This window comes from Typopeltis vanoorti, chromosome 19 (assembly GCF_054136105.1).
Source record: "Typopeltis vanoorti isolate ZY-2024b chromosome 19, IOZ_Tvanoo_1.0, whole genome shotgun sequence".
Classification (NCBI taxonomy): domain Eukaryota; kingdom Metazoa; phylum Arthropoda; class Arachnida; order Uropygi; family Thelyphonidae; genus Typopeltis; species Typopeltis vanoorti.
Genome location: NC_143567.1, coordinates 8,260,590 through 8,282,274, shown reverse-complemented (window position 1 = coordinate 8,282,274; position 21,685 = coordinate 8,260,590). Strand labels below are relative to the sequence as shown.

At 34.8% G+C, this 21,685-nt stretch overlaps 1 protein-coding gene across 4 annotated transcripts in view; it reads left to right on the top strand.

Moving 5' to 3' along the window:
* The window catches only part of LOC150095838 (uncharacterized), a 404,380-nt gene that overhangs the window by 168,489 nt on the left and 214,206 nt on the right, over positions 1-21,685 (top strand). For all 4 annotated transcript variants that reach the window (XM_090408977.1, XM_090408980.1, XM_090408978.1 and 1 more), the window contains one exon: positions 11,226-11,347. In XM_090408977.1, coding sequence (XP_090265103.1) covers positions 11,226-11,347 — 122 coding nt within the window. The remainder of the gene's footprint in view (positions 1-11,225; positions 11,348-21,685) is intronic.

Sequence of the window (21,685 nt, the reverse complement as noted above, 5' to 3'; positions counted from 1 at the left end):
ACTGGAGAAGGTCTGCACGTGTGTGATCAGTCTGCAATTTTTTATGGATATTAGAGGCTGTATTGCTTAAATGGTAGAATTTTAAGACTGAAAATCCAAATCAACCATGCTTCTTTGATAGTTGAAGAAATTCCTTTTTAATAAATTAATAATGGAACACGTATAGACCACAGTAATAACTTTAATTAAATAAAGTTACAAATATTTTGTACTGAAAGTAATTGTACATCCTCAGTGTAGAACAAACAGTTAAAGGAATGGAATACAAAGTACAGAACAGTCAGTGGATCACCAAATAAAATTGTTGCCGCCTGCCAGAAGATTAATTACTAAAATATCATTAATTAATTCTTTAAAGATAATTATTTCATTGATGGTTGCATAAAATAAGAGTCTCTCAAACTTTTGGGAGAGAGGCAGTCATTTCAATTTAAATTTGGCCGATGTAAGAGGGCTTTTGCAACTTTCTTTAAAAAGGCATTCATATTTAAACATGCATCTGTGGAGAAGACAAGCTTTATCCCACTGGATATTATGATTAGTGTCAATGCTATGTTGTGCTATACTAGACTTATGAGGTGTCATGTATTCGATATGATATTGATGTTCCTTCATTCTTTTTTCCATAGAACGGCCTGTTTGTCCATAATATGACTAATTGCATTCACATGGTATCTGGTAAACACCAGCCAATGATAGAGGTAACAGTTTGTCTTTTGTAGATGCCAACAAGTGAGAAATTTTGTTGATTGGAAAATATGTGGGAATAAGATGATACTATAACATCAATATTATATCGAATACATGAAATCTCATTAGTCTGGTCTAGCACAACATAGCATTGACACTAATCATAATATCCAGTGGGATAAAGCTTGTCTTCTCCACAGATGCAGGTTTAAATATGAATGCCTTTTTAGTAACACCTCTGGGTCTGGCTCCTACTGATGAGACCTCAATAAAGGTTAAAACTGGTATGGGTAGTGACCCTTCCCATAATGCATAGCATTATGCATGTCCGCAAGGAGATGTGCTTTGCATTATGGGATACTAAGGCAAGTGGTGTAAAATTATTAGCTTCTTTATACGAGTTGCCCCAGCCCTGAAAATTGTTCAGGCACAAACTTGTTTGCTTACACTTGGATAAGGGATTAGACCAAGTATATAATTTCTTGGTATCTTTAATTTATGTATCTATTTAGTGACCACCAGTATGGATTTCTCCACTCTAGATCCACAGGAGATCTCCTGTCCTACATCACTCATATTTGAACCCATTTCATGGAAAGGTTTGAAGAAATCTGTTCCACTGATCTTAACATCTCTGAGGCTTTTGATAGGTGATATGATAATCATGATAATATTGATATTATCATGATTATGATAATATTAATTATGATAATCAACAAATTATCATAATTTAGACTGCCTTCATCCTTATGTAGATGGATCACCAGTTTTCTCTCAGATTGATCTCTACGTATAATAGTGAATGGTGTTCTCTCCTCAGACTTTTCTATCAGTGTCCCTCATGGCTCCGTTATTTCACCCACTCTCTTTCTCATTTATATAAATGACCTGCTCTTATTGACTGCAAACCCTATTCATAGTTTTGCTGATGATAGCACACCTCACTTGTCCTACTCATATGGCAAGCCTTGCAGTGCTCAAACATCTCATGCTTCAAGATCATATATAATAAGTGCCTTTAATGCTGACGTCTATAGTATCCTTGATTGGGGTAAAAATCAATTCCATAACATTAACAGCTTCAAAAAATTTTGGCATAATTTTACAGTCAGGACTTCTCTGCCAAACAGTTACTTGATCTGTATAAATTCCACATCATTGGAATACTGCTCTCATGTATGGGTGGTGCACCTAAGACCACTTAAAATTCTTGATGCTGTTCAGAAAAGGGCATTCTGACTGATAAATGATGCTTCTCTTAGAGGCTCTTTTTAACCAATTTCCCATAGAAGATCAGTTTTTTTACATTATATCTGTTCTGCAGATATTTCCATGGCTATTGTTCAGTTAAATTCGTGGCAGCCAAAACAGTCAATTCTTTCACTTCTCTCCTCTACAACCTAACAGCTTCACCACTTTCTCATTAAAGTAAATCTCTTATCATAGAATCTCCATCCAGCACCTTCTTCTCTCCAATTTCTTACACTTTCATACTTTTCTCATTCACTTTTTCTCTTATTCTCCTTCCTGATGTACCACATAATAGTTGTTTCTCCAGTTGCTCTAGTTCACATTTAATCCTGGGAAGGATACTCCAGAAGCATACTGTTTCATTCCTTACTGTCACCTCATTATCCACTTTATTTTCAGCCACTTCTTTCATACTCTAATTTATATTTTGCACACTATCATTCACTCCTTCCACCTTCTCTATAACACTCTTTCATATACAAGTCTTGCATAACAGTGTTAACACTAGTTGCTTCATTCTCCTGCTTTCCTTATGTCTTGCATTTCTTGCACTCGCACATGAAACATTTCCAACACTCACTTTTGTACCATAAACCATTCACTCTTGGTAACTAGTACATAGAACGCACTACATTGTATAAAATCCTTCATGCTGAACTCTGCGAACAAGGAAGTCTTCTCTGCCATTTTCCTCGTATGCATCTGTGCCATGAAAAAAGCTTTCTGAATGATATCACATATAATGGTTAGTTACTATGAGAAAAGAACTATTGTCTTGCTCATTGATTTAGGTGTTGTGAAAAGACTGGAAAAACAGGATTCTCTTTTGTGAGAAGTATGACAGAATTGACTTTTCATTTTTATAAGTATTCAGATTAACATGGTTATCAGCAGGAAATTAATTATATTCATTTCAGTAAAATCATGGAGACTACAACTGTGTTAGGAATAATTACTTTAATTTCCCAACATTTTGACCTTCATATTAAGGTCATCATCTTGAGTATATACACACATATACACACACACACGCATATATATACACACACACACACACACACGTATACAAAGACAAGCTATATTTCAAATGGTATGCCAAAGTGACAGTGATTTGATCAACCATTATTCTACTGGCCTGACCTCTGGTGGAGTTAAAAAAACTACATCAAAACTATGGAATTCCAGTTGTTAGGTTTGTGGTACTCCATAAATACAGGGTGGTTTAACATGAACCAGTTTTATTTTGTCAATGATTTCTTTCAGCTAAGAAGTCACTTTTTTTCAATAATTTATTACTTTTTTTCTTTTGAGACATAGTGGAGTCTTGATCAATAGGTTTGTAAGCAGAACACTCACTAAGGAGATCCTGCATATTTTTTTTGTTGTAATCCTCTTCATTCATGATAACTGTGGCATTACCATTATCATCTTTATTAATCACAGTATTTTTGTTCTTATATAACCTTTTTAATGCAGCTATTTCATTCTATGGTATATTACTTTTAGGTGGTGGTGGTTAGGTTTGTTTAGGATACTAGCTATGTCTGAATGCACGTAATTGGCTATTGAAGGTGGAAGATTGTAGGTACCCCATTCTATGTTCATCATAATTTCTAGTTTTGGAACTTGTTTATGTGCAATAGCAAAGTTATGACTATGGTTAAGAGCATTCTTAGTGTCCTTTTAGAAAATAGTCATAGGTTGTAATAGACACGTTTACACAAGAATATTATATTTTAATTTGCCAAATATTTCAGTTTGAAAATAACAGATTATCTTCAGTGGCTAGATAGGAACAGTTTTTTAACCAGGTGGAATACCAACAATTGATCATTCAAAAGTAGAACGAGCTGCGTGATATTATATCGCTAAGTATTTATCAGAGTAATGATTAAATTAAAGATATTAATTCACAAATTCATACAACAACCCCAATCTATGAATAGCATCAGACCAATGTAAGAACTAAAGTCTCAATCCAAAAAAATAAAATAAAATAAAATTATATATATATATATTAATGTGTCATCCCAGTTAAACTCTCCTATATTTTTGACTAAGACATACAGTCATCTCGATTCAAGCCAGGGTGTTGAAGCAAGACCTCAGCACTTTCTTTAAATAAACGTTCAAATTTATAGCGACATCTGTGCAGGAGGCAAGTCCTGGACCAGAGGATGTCGTGGCTTGTCTCTATTCTGTGCTGAGCCAATCCAGACCTATCGGATTTGTTGTGCTGAATGAATGAATGAATGATTGATGTTCCTGAATTCGTTTTTCTATAGCTTCCTGTTTGTCCAAAGCAGAACAGACTACAGCCACAAGAAACCCAATACACATCAGGCAGAGACACAGTTGAGCATCCATCTCCAGAAGAGGGGAAACAGGTGGATAGTTTGTCAATAGGCATATAAGTGGCTGCCAAATTACACTTCTTCAGAATGCCTGAAATTGGTTCCGAAATCCCGGAAACACAAGGAATTGGAACTTGGCTCATTGAATCCGTGCTGCCCTGGACCGGCCTGTAAGAATCGAACAGATGTTGTGCACTCCCTTCGGAGAAGCCATCCAACCTCATGTGGTGTTGCTTGAGGTTGGATGGCTTGCTTCGACGCCCTGGCTTGAATCGAGGTAACTGTATGTCTTTGTCAAAAATATGGGAGAGTTTAATCGGGATGATGCATTAATATATATATATATATATATATATATTTTATTATTTTTACTTTTTTTTTTATTGGGACTTTAGTTCTTACATTGGTCTGATGCTATTTATAGATTGGGATTGTTGTGTGAATTTGTGAATTAATATCTTTAATTTAATCATTACTCTGATGAAAAAATGTTTTCCTATCTTTAATACTTAGCAATATAACATCACTTGGCTCGTTCTACTTTTGAATGATCAATTGTTGGTATTTCCCCTTGTTAAAAAACTATTCCTATGTAGCCACTGAAGATAGTCTGCTATTTTCAGACTGAAATATTTGGCAAATTAAAATATAATATTCTTGTGTAAATGTGTCTATATTCTTAACGTGTTATAATCTTAATGTCACAAGTTTCTCTAAAGAATCCAAGTCATAGGTTGTAATTCTTTTTTTATGCGACTTGTGCCAGAGATTTACAAAGGTTGTAAATCTATAATCATTAGTACTATGAGTAGGCTAAGTTTTTACACAATTTGGAAATCTGCTCTAGAAACTAAACATTGAAAATTTTCAAGCCACTTCAGACCTTTGCTAAGCAGACAGGGGTCTTACTGGGTGATGAAATTCATTTCTCATTTTAAGTTATTCATAAACATCCATGTTCACAGCAGGATTCAAACCTTCCATCTCTTGGTTAGAGAGTTGGTATTCTATCCACTTGGGCTTACTGAGATGATTTCATTTCGCCAGTACTTGAAAGGAATGGAAACAGTGTCAAGATTAGTTTTACAAATTGGAAAGGGAAATGAACATTGAGTTTGGAACCAAGATCCATGTATATTTGTAAAGTGATTTTGGGAGGTTTTCATTTTTCTCACTGGAATCTATTTTTCTTTGCTTGCTTTTTTTTGTAGAGTTGTTTAAGTTGAATTGAAATTGAGAGTGATATGGAATGCATAGTCAATTATTTACTAAGCCATACACTACATTTTCACCCAACTTCTCAAATTATTTCCTTATCATTTCCTTGTATTGTGACCAGCTCTTCTTTTCTCAAGTGGATAGCACCACTATTGGTTCAAGTTTCACCATAACATGGATGTTTGTGAATTTTGGGGTGGTAGACAATTTCTATCACCTGGTTTGAGATTATCATCCTCCTAGTTTTTAGAGATCGTATGTGTCTTGAGAAACAGGGAAACTGGATTACGTAACCTCAGTCTACCCAAACTTTACAACTTGTTATGGTATTCATAAAAACTTGGACTCCTCCATGCACACTTGACCAAATAGTGGCATAATCTCACCAGTACACCTGGAAGTATGATAGGTTTGCCTTTGGGTTCAGTCTAGTATAGTATCCATTATCCAGTTGTCTGAAAAAGAAGAAATGTTGGTCTGTTTCAGTATGATGGATGATATTATTATGGATACATCTTTCATGTTGCATGCTAGAAGAAATTGGAACAACCAGATGTTTGTTCTGCAGTGTAAACATAGTTTCTGGTCTCTTCAGACTTCCAGTAAGCAAAGTGATGGCATTACACTGGGGATCAAAGTTTACTTATTACTTTGTAGTGCATAGTAGTACTAGAGCTGTGGTCTTTCTTCCAAAGAAAACATCACACCTTAACCTCTGCCTGTTACTTCACCCTGGTTAGTTTCCCTCCAGACCAGTGGTTTAATGTTTTTTGGCTGGCAGTTATATTCTGCCTGCTAAACAGATCCACCAATGTGAAGGTGTAGACAGAGGATTTGGACACTACCCTCTGTCATTGAAGTTCATCATACTTTACATTTTGGTATCCTGAACATCAATTCTATCAGTGTTTAGACTTCTGAGTACAGCTGAATAAAGTCATTATACAATCTGTTGGATGTATCTGAAAAGTGTCATCAGCCTTTTAATCTCAACTTTGAACTGCTGGAATATCTAGCACCCAGTTCAAAAACAATCAGTAATATATCAGTACTCCCAAAAGAAGGAAATGCCAGATCCTCCAGACTGTGGCATACCCAGAATCTTTGGTACCCAGGGCGACATTTTTTGGTCCCCCCTCCAAAAAACACATCTGTTTTAACTTTCAACACACATTTTATTTTACATTCTGCGGCACTTAACATCTACGTAATGTTCAATAACTTTGTCCAAGTGTATCTTGCTGACATAATTATTTTCTATAGAAAGTATGGATAAATTACTTAGTCTCTCTTCTGTCATATTGGACTGCGGATAACTTTTTATTAATTTTAATTTAGAAGAATTTCTTTCACAAGAAGCCACTGATACACAAATAGTTAAAAAAAAAAAAAATCTTAAACACAGTGAAATATTTGGAAGAGATTCCACAAAATCCCACTCTACAACGAACTGTAATAATTGAAGAGCTGTCCCCTTTTCTGCTTCTTGTTTGCTGATGTTAACAGCTGTTAGATATCACTGCAGTCTTTTCATTTCAGGAATTATATCTTCACTTTGAAATTCATCACAGACATTTGTTAAATTGCGGGTGCAATTTTCAAAATCTTTTTCTGTGCCATGTATTAAAATATTGGGTTGTAGAATCCTAAAAATCATCATTATTTCATCCATTGCTTTGTTATGGCTACATAATTCTAGAAAAAAGCGATCGAGGCACAAACATTGATCTTCTCACCTCCTCTTGAAGTGTAAGACCAACATCGTCCAACAATTCTCCAGGCATTTTTCTTTTTAGCCTTTTTCTGCTCCTTTTTTCTACAGGAATGTCCAATTTATCGCATTTTGTTGTTGCATATTCGATTGCTCTATTCACCATTCCTTCTCGTTCATTTTCAAGAAAGAGTTTCAGATTTTCAAGTCTCACACTACATTTTTCTAAACTTATTCTGCTAGTTTGCACGTATTTTTGAGTACCATTTACTTCTTCTAAAACTTCATTCCAAAAAGACAGATAACACAAAAAAGTAAAATCGCAAATTGCACCAAGTAAATTTTGAGCTGATCCTTGTATGTCAATATATTCTTTTATATCACATAGTGCTTCTAAACTTAAAATTAACTTTTTAATATATCTTGTAGTATGAACTGCTTCATAGTGAGCACTCCATCTTGTGTCTGCTAATCTTTTTTAATGTTAGTCCTACATTTTCCTTCAATATTTCCCGAGTGAGTTGATCTTGAAAAAAATTAATATAATTTTTCCAAAACTGCAAAAAATGTTACACAAGTAGAAATGCTTCCAAAAGCATGAACTCCACAAACATTAAGTGAGTGATTTGCACATGGCATAAATAACGCTTTAGAATTGATACTTTTTTATTTTATGTTGAACTCTACCATGAATTCCAGACATAATTGCAGCATTATCATATCCCTGGCTATGGCATAGGTTGATGGCAAGTGTGTCCTCTTTTAATTTCTTCAAAATGTCAGAATTATCATTTGCATTTTTTCCTGAGATAGAAAAAACCTAAGACTCCCTTACTTCAACTTTTCCATTTTCGATGTGCACGTATCTGATAACTTCACACATTTGATCTGCATGAGAAATGCAAATGCCAGATTTCCATTTCTCATGGAATAGAACATCAGGAGTACTGTCGAAAAGGATCCCGTAATATTTAGCCTTTTTTATGTCTGCCAATATTTTGTCTTTTACATGGTTTCTTAGTAAATTTATGAATTCATTTTGGATTCTGGGAGATAAGTATGAGCTGTATCTATTATTATGTAAAGCAGAATGTTCAGTTCTTAATAAATGTTCTTTTAGAACAGGGTCATAATGAGATAGAAACGAAATTAACTCCAAAACATTTCCTTTATTTGTTGCTGACGAATATGACCTGAAGAGGAGGATTTTGACACTAAAAAGAGAATTCCATCCAAAACTCTCTTCAAAACATCCTTCATTCTTGTCTTTTCCTTAATAATTTGATCTCAAATAACTTGATCTATAGTCTTATTCAATTTTAACCTTGTTGCTGGAGTTTTCCACATTTCTAAGCAATTAAGATGTTGTTCCAAAGTTTCATGTTGCGAAATCTTTGGATTTAATTTCCACCATTTATTAAAACCATTCACAAAACTCGATACTCTAGTTGTATCGCCACAGGCAAATAAACAGCAACAAAAAGTATAATTTTTTTGCTGTCTGAGACTAAACCATCCAAGTTCTAAGAACATTTTCGCCATTTGTAAGTTGGTGACAATCTCCTTTAATTCCTATTCCAGATTTATCTGTTGCATCAAAAGGTCCATCTTTATTTTGAAATACTTCACTTCCTTGCTTAATAATATCAATTTTATTATAATTAAGATGAAAAGCCAAACAGCTATATTTTCTGGCGAAGTTAATTAAATTAAGAGGATAAAAGTCTTTTTACAGCCAGTATGCGAAACTCTAAGATCGAAAACTACTATCGATGAGTTTCATGCCGAAGAACTATCGGCGAATCCAAGCGTAAGTGACCACTTGGTAGTGCAGCTCGAAGCAAAGGTGGAGCAAGTTCCCTCACTATCATTGCTATTTTCTCATAATGTGAAAACACAGCTTCTAGGAGATGTAATACTGCTTTACATTATGAGGAGAGGTCACTACACAGACTGGTTTCAACCTTTTTTTGAGGTCTCATCAGTGAGTAGGTAGACCTGGATGATATCAAAGTTTAAGTGAAAAGACTGGGTAGTGACCTCTCCTCTTTATGTAAAGCAGTATTACATCTCCTAGGAGCTGTGTTTTCACATTATGAGAAAATATCAATGATAGTGAGGGATCTTGCTCCACCTTTGCTTCGAGTTGCCTTGGTGTTGTACTACCAAGTGGTCACTTACGCTTGGATTCGCCGATAGTTCTTCGGCATGAAACTCGTAGATCGTAGTTTTTGATCTTAGAGTTTCGCATACCGGCTGTTAAATAAAATAATAAGGGATTTTTATCCCCTTAATTTAATTAACTTCGCCAGAAAATATAGCCGTTTGACTTTTCATCTTAATTATAATATAATATATATGGGCACACCACTCTGGCATTCATATAGTGAAGGTATGTAAGTTCTTTTCACTTAAACTCTGATATCATCCAGCTCTACCTACTCACTGATGAGACCTCAAAAAAAAGGTTGAAACTGGTCTGGGTAGTGACCTCTCCTCATAATGTAAAGCAGTATTACATCTCTTAGGAGCTGTGTTTTTACATTATGAGAAAATATTAATGAGAGTGAGGGATCTTGCTCCACCTTTGCTTCGAGTTGCCTTGGTGTTTTACTACCAAGTGGTCACTTACGCTTGGATTCGCCAATAGTTCTTCGGCATGAAACTCGTAGATCGTCGTTTTCGATCTTAGTGTTTTGCATACTGGCTGTAAAATAAAATAATAAGGGATTTTTATCCCCTTAATTTAATATCAATTTTAATTTCATCTCGTACTGGGATTGACCAAGCAGCAACATCGCAGAATATTTCATTTGTATTTGTCCATTCCATTTCCTTACTATTGACATTCTTTACTTGTTGCTCTATTGCTTCTGTCGTATTAAGTTCAATATTATTTTCATCATCAATATTTTTCTTATCCTGCTGGACTGTTTGTTCCAAAATATTTTCCATTTCTTGCCGTTGTTATGCCACTATTTCTTCTATTTCACCTGCTATGGTTGAAACTGATGTCGCTGGCATTATGTATTTTATGATAACTCCTGACATATTTGTAACAGTTTCTTCTTTCATTTTTTTAATTTTTCTTCTTTGATATCCACACTGTCGTTTCATGTTCCTATAATTTTTTAAATAGGGTTTGATTAGTGTTTGACTAGTATAGATTGTATCGATCAGAAGCAAATCAACAAATAATAGTAGAAAAAAGTTTTAAATTTGTACTTTTAAAAACTGCACTTACGACTGTATCTGCTATGTAGTACAAGCACAAAAATACTTCTTCTTCCGAGTTTGTTTGTAATCGGCCTATTTTCAACACACAGTATTCTATCACCGACTATAAACACGAAAAATACGAATGTGTACACTTATACATTTGGATAGATAATGTGCGATTTTACTATGAAATTGTTCCGCTGGTCTTCGCCTTGCATTGATTGGTTTTAAAACAATAAAATTTTAAAATAGTAGAGTTTATTGGTTGTTTTTAATCAAGGTCACATATGTTTCTGTCTTAACACCACACCACTTCATCCCCACTAACTGTAAATTAGAATGTTATATGGCCTCTAGCTTTGACATTGCAATAATACAAAAGTAACTAAACAAAATTCGTGCATTTTGATTTGAATTCAAATTAACTATCTACATATTGTATATGTATGTCCTATTTAGCACCAAATTTTAAAAAAATTATTTACAAATATTAATAATATTAAATAATTTTTAAGAACTGAAAATGATACAAACATTTTTATACGAGCATGGAAAATTTTTAAAATTTTCCATGTTCTTGGCCCCCTATTCAGCTTGGTGCCCAGGGTGGACCATCCCCCTCTGGGTATGTCACTGCCTCCAGTTGATGACTCTAAACACATCACTCATATTTCATACTGTCATAGCATGATATTTCAATCTGTTACTGCTATTATAACAATTTTTGTTTGAATGTATGCAGTGGTTGTTTTTTTTTAGTTTCACTTACCTGATTTTTGCAGGTGGAGAATATACTTATGGATGAATGTGGCAACTTTGTACTCTGTGATTTTGGAAGTGCAACAGTTAAGGTAGTGAATCCATTATCTCAGGGAGTTACTGCTGTTGAAGATGAAATAAAAAGGTAAGCCAACTTGCAAGCAAATGAAAAAAAAAATCTTTTGGTAAACTGAGTTATTAACTAAATTGCTGTATTTTTTAAGTGTAGCTATATACTTTAGAACTTCTGCTGTTTTTATTTGATAGAGTGCTTTCTTAACATTACTATATTTTTAATTTTGGTGGTATTCTACACGGACTTGTTGATAGTGAACTAAAAACATTGCCATCCTATCACAGCAGTGATCTCTCATTTACCTGACTTGCAAATAATTGAACCTTCGATTAACCAATTCTGAAATGGATGAATGTTTCAACTGACTTCAAGTACTGCACCATGCAATTGCATCTTCAGGTTACCCTTCAGTTATCCAACCAGAGACTGACTTCCTATATGATTACTTTATTACTTCCTTTCTATCAAGTTTTCTTCCAAATTAATCTGGTATTTAACAAGTCGGTATTATCAGTTTTGTAAGGCACTAACTAACTGCATCAGTTGACCTGTATCTTGAGTATTCCCCCCTCCCCCGACATTTGAGTATCAAACACCTATTTAGTTAACCCTTTCTCTGCCATTCTGTTTAAGTGACCATACCACCTTAGATTAGTTTTGCACACAGATTATTGAATGCCAACAGTGTTAATTTTCTTTCTTTCTAATACCTTCATTTTTCATATGATTCTGCCATTGATGTAATCTGTTTGCTCTCCTAATTTTTCTCCTATCTCACATATCTGCTGGCCTGTGATCCATGGGCATGGATGTTCGTGATTGTCTGTGAAAATACTAGTGGTGGTGGTGGTGGGTAGTAGATGGCATTGGTGTAGTTTTGGTTCATAGTTCAACTCTGTTCTCCACATTGAATGGTGGAGAACAGAGTTGTAGAGTAGGTGCCCTTCTTGGAGGTGTCACATAATAATAATAATATCTGTGGTCTCTAGCCTCCAATAAAGTGTTTTATTTCTAACCTAGTTCTCAGATTCATATGTTAAAATTGGTTTGAAAATTGTGTTGTATTCTTCTCGTTTAGAGTTCTGATTGATATTGATTTTTCTCTCATAAATTTATTCAACTGTCTCATCAGCATAATATTCACTTATTCATTTAATTTGTCATTTTCACTTAAAATTGTGCCGAGATAGCTGAAATACTTTACTTGTTTTATAGGTTTTTCCATTGATCCTTCAATTCAGTGAAATTTAACGTGAACAGCAAACTTCAATAATAAAAAGGTTTATTATTGAAGTTTTTATCTCAAACAGTAGTTGACTACTGTTTGAGATAAAAGCATCGATAATAAACCTTTTATAACCTTTACATTAATGTCATCTTCAGAACTATATACATGTGTACACATGCTACTAATCCTATGCCAAAATTATATTAAATAAAAGTAAATAAATTAAATTAAATATTAATAATAGTCTAGCATAAAATAAAAAAAAACTCAAACTGTTTAGTTCCTCTCCCCCCCATGGATATATGGATTGCCAAAGATTCATAAGCCTGATAACCCTTCCTGTCCCATAGATGCTACTCTCCTCCTTTTAAGTTAGCCAAACAGCTAAATTTTTAAACTGGCTCACTGGTCATTCTTCATCTTTCATAAAAAAAATTCCACTTATTTCAAATATTTAATCCAAAATTTAGCTTTAAATAATAATCACATCATGATGAGCTTTGATGTCACCTTTCTATTTATCAAGGATATTTATCAATGTCCCTTTTTCTGACACTTCAAATTTATTTAAAAATGGTTTTTCCCTTGATATTTATTGATCTTTTCAATTTTACCATCCATTCTGGCTACTTCACTTGGTACCATTTATGAACACATTGACAATATAGCACTGTGCTCTCCTCCCTCTATAGGAGAGAGGAGAGCACAGTGCTATATGGGGTATTTTGAAAAACTTGCTCTTGATACTGCAATTCTCAACCCTATCTGGCTAAGATACGTTGATGATATGTTCTCTATTTGGTCACATGGCTGAGATGCATTAGACTGCTCCCTACTCCATCTCAACATCCAGTACTTCAGAATCCAGTTCCCCGTAGAAAAAGAAAATAATAATAGCCTGCCTTTTCTCGATACTTCCCAATGGCACAGTTTTTTTTTTCAGCTTACAAAAAATCCAACCACACAGGAGATACATACATGAACTTTCCTATCACTCCCCCCCCCCCCCACCTCACCCCACACACACTCAACAATATAGCGTTATCAAAACTCTTGTCAACAGAGCCTCCAACTTCTGTTCTACCCAGGTTTCTCTTACAGCTGAACTCTCCTTTATTTGCGAGACCTTCTTGTATAATGGTTGCATTGCCAAAAATGATCAATAAATTATTATCCATACTCTGCTCACATCCATCTTAACATCCAGACTATAGTAATGCCATCATTTTTCCCTATAAGCAAGGCACCTCAGAAAAAAAAATAGTCAGAACTTTAAAAACATAATCTCTGCAGTGCATTCAAATCTCATCTGAAGCTGGCTACCCTCGCCCACTCTTGTAACAATCCTCTTCTTCCTCTCTTTATTCCAGGTGTTTACAAAGTTCCTTGTTCTTGCAATTTATCTTATTGTTATTACTATTTTTTGAGTACCTCCATATAGTCTGAAGAATCATTGTGAGAGACCCAAACTATCCACACAATATTTGTCATATCTCTCCTTGCATCCATTAACAGACAAATCATTTGCAACCCATTCCATTCATTCTCCACTCTCAGAGTGAAAAATGTAAACTTGGACCCTTACTAACCACACTTTTACTCAACTTCCAGAGATGACCTTGATATGCCTCCCTCTAGCCAAGAACTGAAACATTTTCTCTGCATCAATCCTATAAAACTCTTTTTCACCTATCAACCAACTTCTGCAACTCTCCACCTCAATCTATCTTCATAGTGAGCATTCTACAGACCACTCATCATCTTGGTCACTTGCCTCGGAATCCCCTCCACTACTTACTCATCCCTCATAAAGCCCAGGAAACCAGACCTGAATACAGCAATCCACATGTGGACATATCAAGGCCTTATAAAGAGGAATAAAAATTTCTTTATTTCTACTTGTGTGTTCTTCAATAGCCAAGTAATCTTATGAGTTACCTTTGCAACATGTCCTCTAAACTTCAACTCTTTCTACAACTACCCCTAAATCCCTAGCTTCATCTATTTCCTGAAATACATTTCCATCAGTCTGGTACACAGCTTGTAATCTATTTATCTCAAAATGCATAACTTTACATTTCTTATTATTAAACTGATACCCTTTATCTTTTTCTCATACTGACAGCCTGTTTAAATCATCCTGCATGCACTCCACATTGCCTTGATTCACTGTTACTCTACCCAGTTTTGCACTTTTTTTTTTTTCAGATTTCTTTCTATATTTTTGATCATTTATGCACATTTTTTATGCATAAATGCACAAATTTATGCACAAAAAAAATCTTTCCACAAGAGGTCAGGCTAGTAAAAAGTAAGATGAATCTTATACAAAAGTAAGATTCATCTTACTTTTGTATAGTGCAGTGTCATGTAGCTTGTATCTTATACATATGTATTTTTCCTGATGATGACCTCAAATGTCGAATGTTACTTTCCTAATGTTAAGTAAAGTAATTATTCTAACATGTGTGTTGTGTTTTCATAAATTCTTCACTATGAATGCTGATCACCTCAGCTGATAACCTTAAAAGGAAAAAAAAAAATCAGTTAAAGCCTTTTATTCCCATATAGAGAGTAGGCAAGGCTGTTTTAGCCATGTCTAACTTTTGGAGACTGAGTGGACATTTCAGTCTCCACTGGTAGCCAATCAGAGATAGCTGGCCCAAGGCTATCACTCATATAATCAGCACACAGTGAAGAGACTGTTAACAAGTGCAGCCATCTCGTGGTCCCTAACCCTAATACAGCATTTTTAATGTCTGAAAATATTGTGGATTTGACAGTTGATTTTCTTCAGTTTCCAGGACAAAAAAATCTGTTTGTCCTTGCTAGAGATTGACTAACTCTGGAACTGGTTGAAAAAAAGGCTTAGAAAATGTTCCTCTAGTCAGCAACTAGATTTGAACCCAAGTCTTCCTTCTTTCAGTCAAACACCATGGAGTGCAAACGCCACTTCCACTGAACCACATAGGCTCTTTTTTTTTTTTTTAAATCAATATGTAGAAATTAATTTTTTTCCCCTCTGTAATTTGCTACCACAGACTTAGATCCTTCTTTATGCAAAGGAATTATTTTGTGCTCTTCCACTCCCTTAGGACTTTGCCAGAGCTCAGACTTAAAGAGCCCAGTCAAAAACATTACCCATTCCCTTGCATGTTCTTGTGAAACATGAGCTGTTATCCCATAGCCGTTTTTACATCAAGATTCTACAATATCCTAAGAACCTTGAATTCATGTACTTCTTTTTCCACATCAGTCTCTGTCATGTGTCACAGCAGTAACCTCACTTGGATGATATGCTATTACAAAGTGGTCACTCAGTAACTCACCTATTTTGTCAGCTTTTGTTGTTTCATCATCCAAGTGAGGTTATGCTTCCATATCCATTCTTCCTCTTGCTTGCCATGTAATGAAATAAGTCTTTGGGATTTTCTTTGGCTTGTTCAGCTAATTTCTTCTTGTAATCTGATTTTGCCTTGGTATGGATAGCTCTTCTTTTCCTGTTACCATTGGTTTTGCATGCCAGTCCCATCTCACATATGAGGATATTTTTTCTTTCCAATCTACTATATTCCATAGTTGAAGTTCCCCACAATAATTACTCAGCCTGCACTTGTGCTAATTTGTTACTGCTTGTAGGTCCCAGGCATACAGACAGAAACCAACCATATATTTTGTCTTATTGCCCTCAATCTCACATATGACTGCTACAAATAGATACCACCCTCCTGTCTGTCCAATTGTTCTTGGCTGCAATTCATCTGCTATCATTAACAGTACTCCTCTCCACATCTTATCTTCACTGTCATCCCTGATATAAATTAATACTCAACCCTTTTCATCCTATCCCTATAACTACATATGGTCAACTGGGAGATCTGATCTGCTACCATAACTTTGGTCAGTCAGGCCTAGTTGACCATGCTTTTGAATACCTTGCACAAAATTAAATGGGAAAAAACTACCATACTTAACCACCACAAATACAAACTTGAAAGACTATTTTTATAATCAGCAGCAGATTAAAAAAAAAAAAAAATCCCAATAAATATAGTTGAGTTAAATTTCTCAAGATTTGGGGAACTCTAATTCTTAGGCCTCCCTCTCCAACAATATCAGTGTGCACTCCTCATAGGACATCATGCTTTCGGTCTAATTATTTTCCACTTATTGTGGAAATGTGGATCGATTAAATTTATGTTTAATTATTTATCTGTGGTATATTCATTCTGTTAAATCTAATAATAAGAATACTAAGTCAAACTATTCTTGTGTGTCTAATCATGGGACACTGAAGAAACATATATCTTGTCTTCATCCAAGACAGTTTAAGTAACTTAGTTCTCTTTCTATATGAAAGTAGCAGCAAACTCCACTAAATATACCATTATAACTATATTAACAATTTCTTCTCTTTAAAATGAATTAATGTTCCATATTTTCTCACTTTATTGAATAATCTTAAAACAATATCAACAGTTTTATCAGCTCTGAAAAAATTATTTTCTATGTTACTTTTACATAGAACATACTACTTTATTGAAGCAATAACTAAAACATATCAATAATTTCAAATCACCTTTAAAGCTGAGAGTCTTAAATAAAACAAACTTTACCGTTTCTGTGCCCATTTTTGCATGAACTGGAAATCAATAAAGCACCTTTCAGCTTTAACTGAAATAAATCACATAATAATAATTATTATCATTATTATTAAGAGGGTGCTGTGTAAGCATATAGATGCATGCACACTGATAACTCTGCTCCCATTTTTATAGTTTTAAAGTGGTTTAAACTCATGTCTTTAATTTGAAAGTGCTGCTATTTAATTCTTGTTATGCTGAAGACAGGGACGTTTAATTCATCGAAATTGACTAACTAGAATCCAAATTTTGTGTGCTGAAAATCATAGACTGAGTGAACTGTCGACACCAACGGACAAACAAAGGACGTCGGCATTTTAAAAGTCGCACTGCAGTTGCTAAAGGGAAGAAAGTCCAAAAGTCACTGAGACATCGAAGGTCACCAAGCACAGCGAGTTGTAACAGGTGCAATGAAGGGGATGGGGCCCCATTGCTCTGGCTGCAGTCAAAGACAACACTAGCAGTGCTCCAGGATCCCAGAAAGCACATGTAAAGCTAAAAGAGCTGCAAACATACCAAATGGCGCTGTCAACAATGCCTTGAGAAAATGAAGAACAAAGAACAGACACCAAACAAAAACAACAACGCACACCAAGGTAAATTACTCTCCCTGAACCTTCTGACCTTTCTTGATCCTAAGATTACCGACAACTTAGATACTTTTAAGCTCATTGCTACTAAAGACTTGCTTAATACTCATATGGAACAAATTAACAAAAAAAAAATTCGGGGAATATGAACATTATATACAGTATAATAATAATAGCCTATAAGAGGTACTTGGAATTGTGAAAGACATAAAAACAAAACTAATGGTAGTGATAGAAGTACAAGAATACCTAAAGCACGAAAATAAAGAATTGCAGAAAGAGGTAAATACTCTCAAGTGCCAAATCGAGCATATACAACAAAATTAACAAAAAAAAAAAAAAAAGAGCTACAAATAGAGGGAATACCAAAAGAAACAACAGAAGATTTAAGCTCCATAATTGGCACCAACATTGCCATTCCAGTCACAACCATGGATATCACCTCTGCTAATAGAGGACCACAAAATCATTGCTCAGTTTACCAGCAAAAGTCTGAAAGACCACATACTAGCAGCAAGCAATAAACTAAGGCCAACAACATCAACTCTAACTAACAACCAATTCCAATCTATATATTTGAACACTGGATCCGATACTTCAAAAATCTTCTCTACTAGGCAAGGAAAACAAAAACAGAAAAAAAAAAAAACTACAAGTTTCTGTGGACTAAGGATTCACAGATATTTATGAGACAGAATGAAAACACTCGAGTTGATATATAATTGCAAGAGAATCTGACCTAAGCAGTCTACCAGTGTAGTACATTAACTCTCCCCATCCTTAAGAACAAGATTTAAAATTATCTCTAGAAACTATTGCATGGCAAATATATCCAGTCAGAAAATATAAATTTCAAAGTCTTTAACTCTTTGAAGAAGTGGGCAGACAACATTTCCACAAATACCAACTTCACCATCATACACACAAACATAAGAAGTGTCAAGAAATACTGATTTACATTGATAACACTGCTCAATTATACCTTGACAAACATAGATGTACTAATCCTGACCAAAGTTGCGATAAATGATACAGAAACTTATGCATACAACATCAATAAATATCAGTCTTACACCTTATATAGACCAAACAAAAGTGGAAGCAGAATCATGGCATTTATCAAAGAAAAATACGTGAGGGAAAAACAAACTCATTATGAACATGCGGAAACACTAATATTGGAAATCACAAATAACAACAAACATAGTGTCAAATACACGATAAACATAATATGCAGATCCCCAGATAAAAATCCACTTAGCTTTCTGCATGAATTAGAAGCATGGCTATCCGGCATTGAACCCTGTACAACACATAGGCTCATCCTAATAGGAGACATTAACATGAATACTCTGGACCCTAGATGGCGAGCCTATGGCACGCATACCAGAGGTGGCACGCCAGTGATTTACAGGTGATATCCTTTTATACGCTTATAAATTATTCAGCCTTTTTTTTAATTGTTACAATACGTACAAGTTAAATTTTGTTTTACACCAGAGAGCAGCTATGAAGACGTGCATATGATTGGTGCAGTATTAAAAGATCGTATGACCTTTTGTTACAAAAACAAAAGCAACCAACAGTTGTTGAGTTGAAATGCTAATTTTCTTCAACCAAATTCCATAACATCTGAAACTGTCATAACAACATCATCATTAAATTCCTGACATGTACCCTCAAGTGGTGTACAGGATATGATATTGATATTACTACATGAAAAATTTACATCATTACTAACTTCCTATCTACAATTTTCCTCCAAATCAGTATGTTACTTGTCAAGACTCCAACATTAACAGATCTTATATTTCTATCGTCTAAGGCACTTTGTACTGTATAAATCCACCCATGTCTTCCTATGGGTCATTTTCCTACCAACCTGGCAGAGAACACTTGTTTTGCTAATCGTTCCTTGCCCATTCACTGTTTAAGTGACCATACCACCTGACATTAGCTCTACTAATGCACTCCTGGATGCTGACAATGTCAAGTTCTTTCCTAATATCCTTGTTTTTAATATGATGTTGCCATTGATGCCATCTGTTTATGCCTCTAATTCTTCTCATGCAGTCTCTAGTCTTTGATCAAGTTTTACTTCTGACCCAGCTCTCAAATTCATAAGTTAAAACTGGTTTGAACACTGTCTTGTATACAGCTAATTTAGTGTACCGACTAATTTCTCTCTTATTCCATATGAATTTATTCAATTGACTTCCTACCATAAAAGCTCAGCTTTGTTGATTCTGTTGTCTATTTCCATATTTAATTTACTATCTTCAGTAAAAATCGTGCCAAGTAGCTGAAATGTTTTACTTGTTCCACAAGTTCCCTGTTCACAACACAGTTGACATTTTCAACAATTCTACCTATTTTCATTGTCTTTATCATTTTAATGCTGACCTTCATATCATATCTATTACAACAGTTATTCAATTTAGTCAGGGAATCTTGCAAACTTGTAGCGGATTTATTTAGCAGTGTAACATTATCCGCATAAAGGAAAGAGCTAACATTAACATCTCTAATTCTGATATGTTTAATATCACTTTCCTTCATAATGTGATCCATACAGATAATGAATAACAGTGGGGATAATGTACATCTTTGTCTCACACCAGATTTAACATTAAACCATCTTCCTGTACTTCCTTCAATTCTAACTGCTGACTTACAACTCAAATAAAGACTAAGTATTGCTTGATATAATGCCCCATTGACACCATATAACTGTAGTGTATTGAATAGCTTTTCTCTTGCCACCTTGTGATATGCCTTTGCCAGATTGACAAAACTTAAATACAGATCTTTGTTATATTCCCATGCTTTCTCAACTACTTGTCGTAAAGTGAAGATCTGATCCTGACAGCCTCTATTTGACCTGAATTCAGCTTGTTCTTCATCAAGCTTTTCTTCCACAATTCTTTTCAACCGTTTCTCAAGTATACTTGCATAGATCTTGCCAGGAACACTCAGTAGGGAAATACCTCTGTAATTCTCGCATTCAGTTTTAGTTCCCTTTTTATATACTGTACTCCAATCATCAGGAATTCGTCCCTCTGTCCAGGCTTTCTGAACTATGCAGCACAGCCATTTTAAGACTTTTATACCACCATAATTCAGCATTTCTGGTCGAATATCATCTACTCCTGCTGCCTTTCCACATTTCAAGCCTTTGATGGCTTTTTCTACTTCAAGTATGGAATAACTGTTGTAATAGATATGATGTGAAGGTCAGCATTAAAATGATAAAGACAATGAATTGAATTTCATATTGAAAAGAATGATATGTAAGAAAGTTTTAAAGCGAATAAAAGTTAAGCAGCTCTCAGATGTGAACTGTAGACTAAAATACACAAAAATTATTGAAGAAAAAATGAAAGAGTTTGAGAACAGGAACCAAACCTTGAAGAAAACCCTGATTGATTCAGCCAGAGAGGCATGCGGTGAGGTTGTCTGCAAGGACAGAAAAATCAGAACTCCATGGTAGACACAGGAAGTTAAAGAGGCAGTGAAGGAAAAGAAGAAAGCATATCAAAAGTTCCTGACAAATAAGTCAGCTTTTGCTCTTAGAGAATACCTGTAAGCCTGTTGAGTGTTTTTTACCACTGTGCTATCACTGCTTGTTTCATTTAGCAATTTTTCAAAGTAATTACTCCATACTTCAAGGATATCTTTTTCTTCCATTTTCATGTCACCTTTATCATCTCTAACTCCTTTTACAGCACTCTTTCCTCCATTTCTAAGCTTCTTCAACAACCTCCAGAATATCTTGCCACCTTCTTGATATTTATTTTCTATGTTCTTGTCCAAAATCCACCCATGACTTTTCTTTAGCTAGTTTTACACAGTGTTTTGCTTTCTGACATTTGTCTCTGTATTCTCTAAGAGCAAAAGCTGACTTATTTGTCAGGAACTTTTAATATGCTTTCTTCTTTTCCTTCAC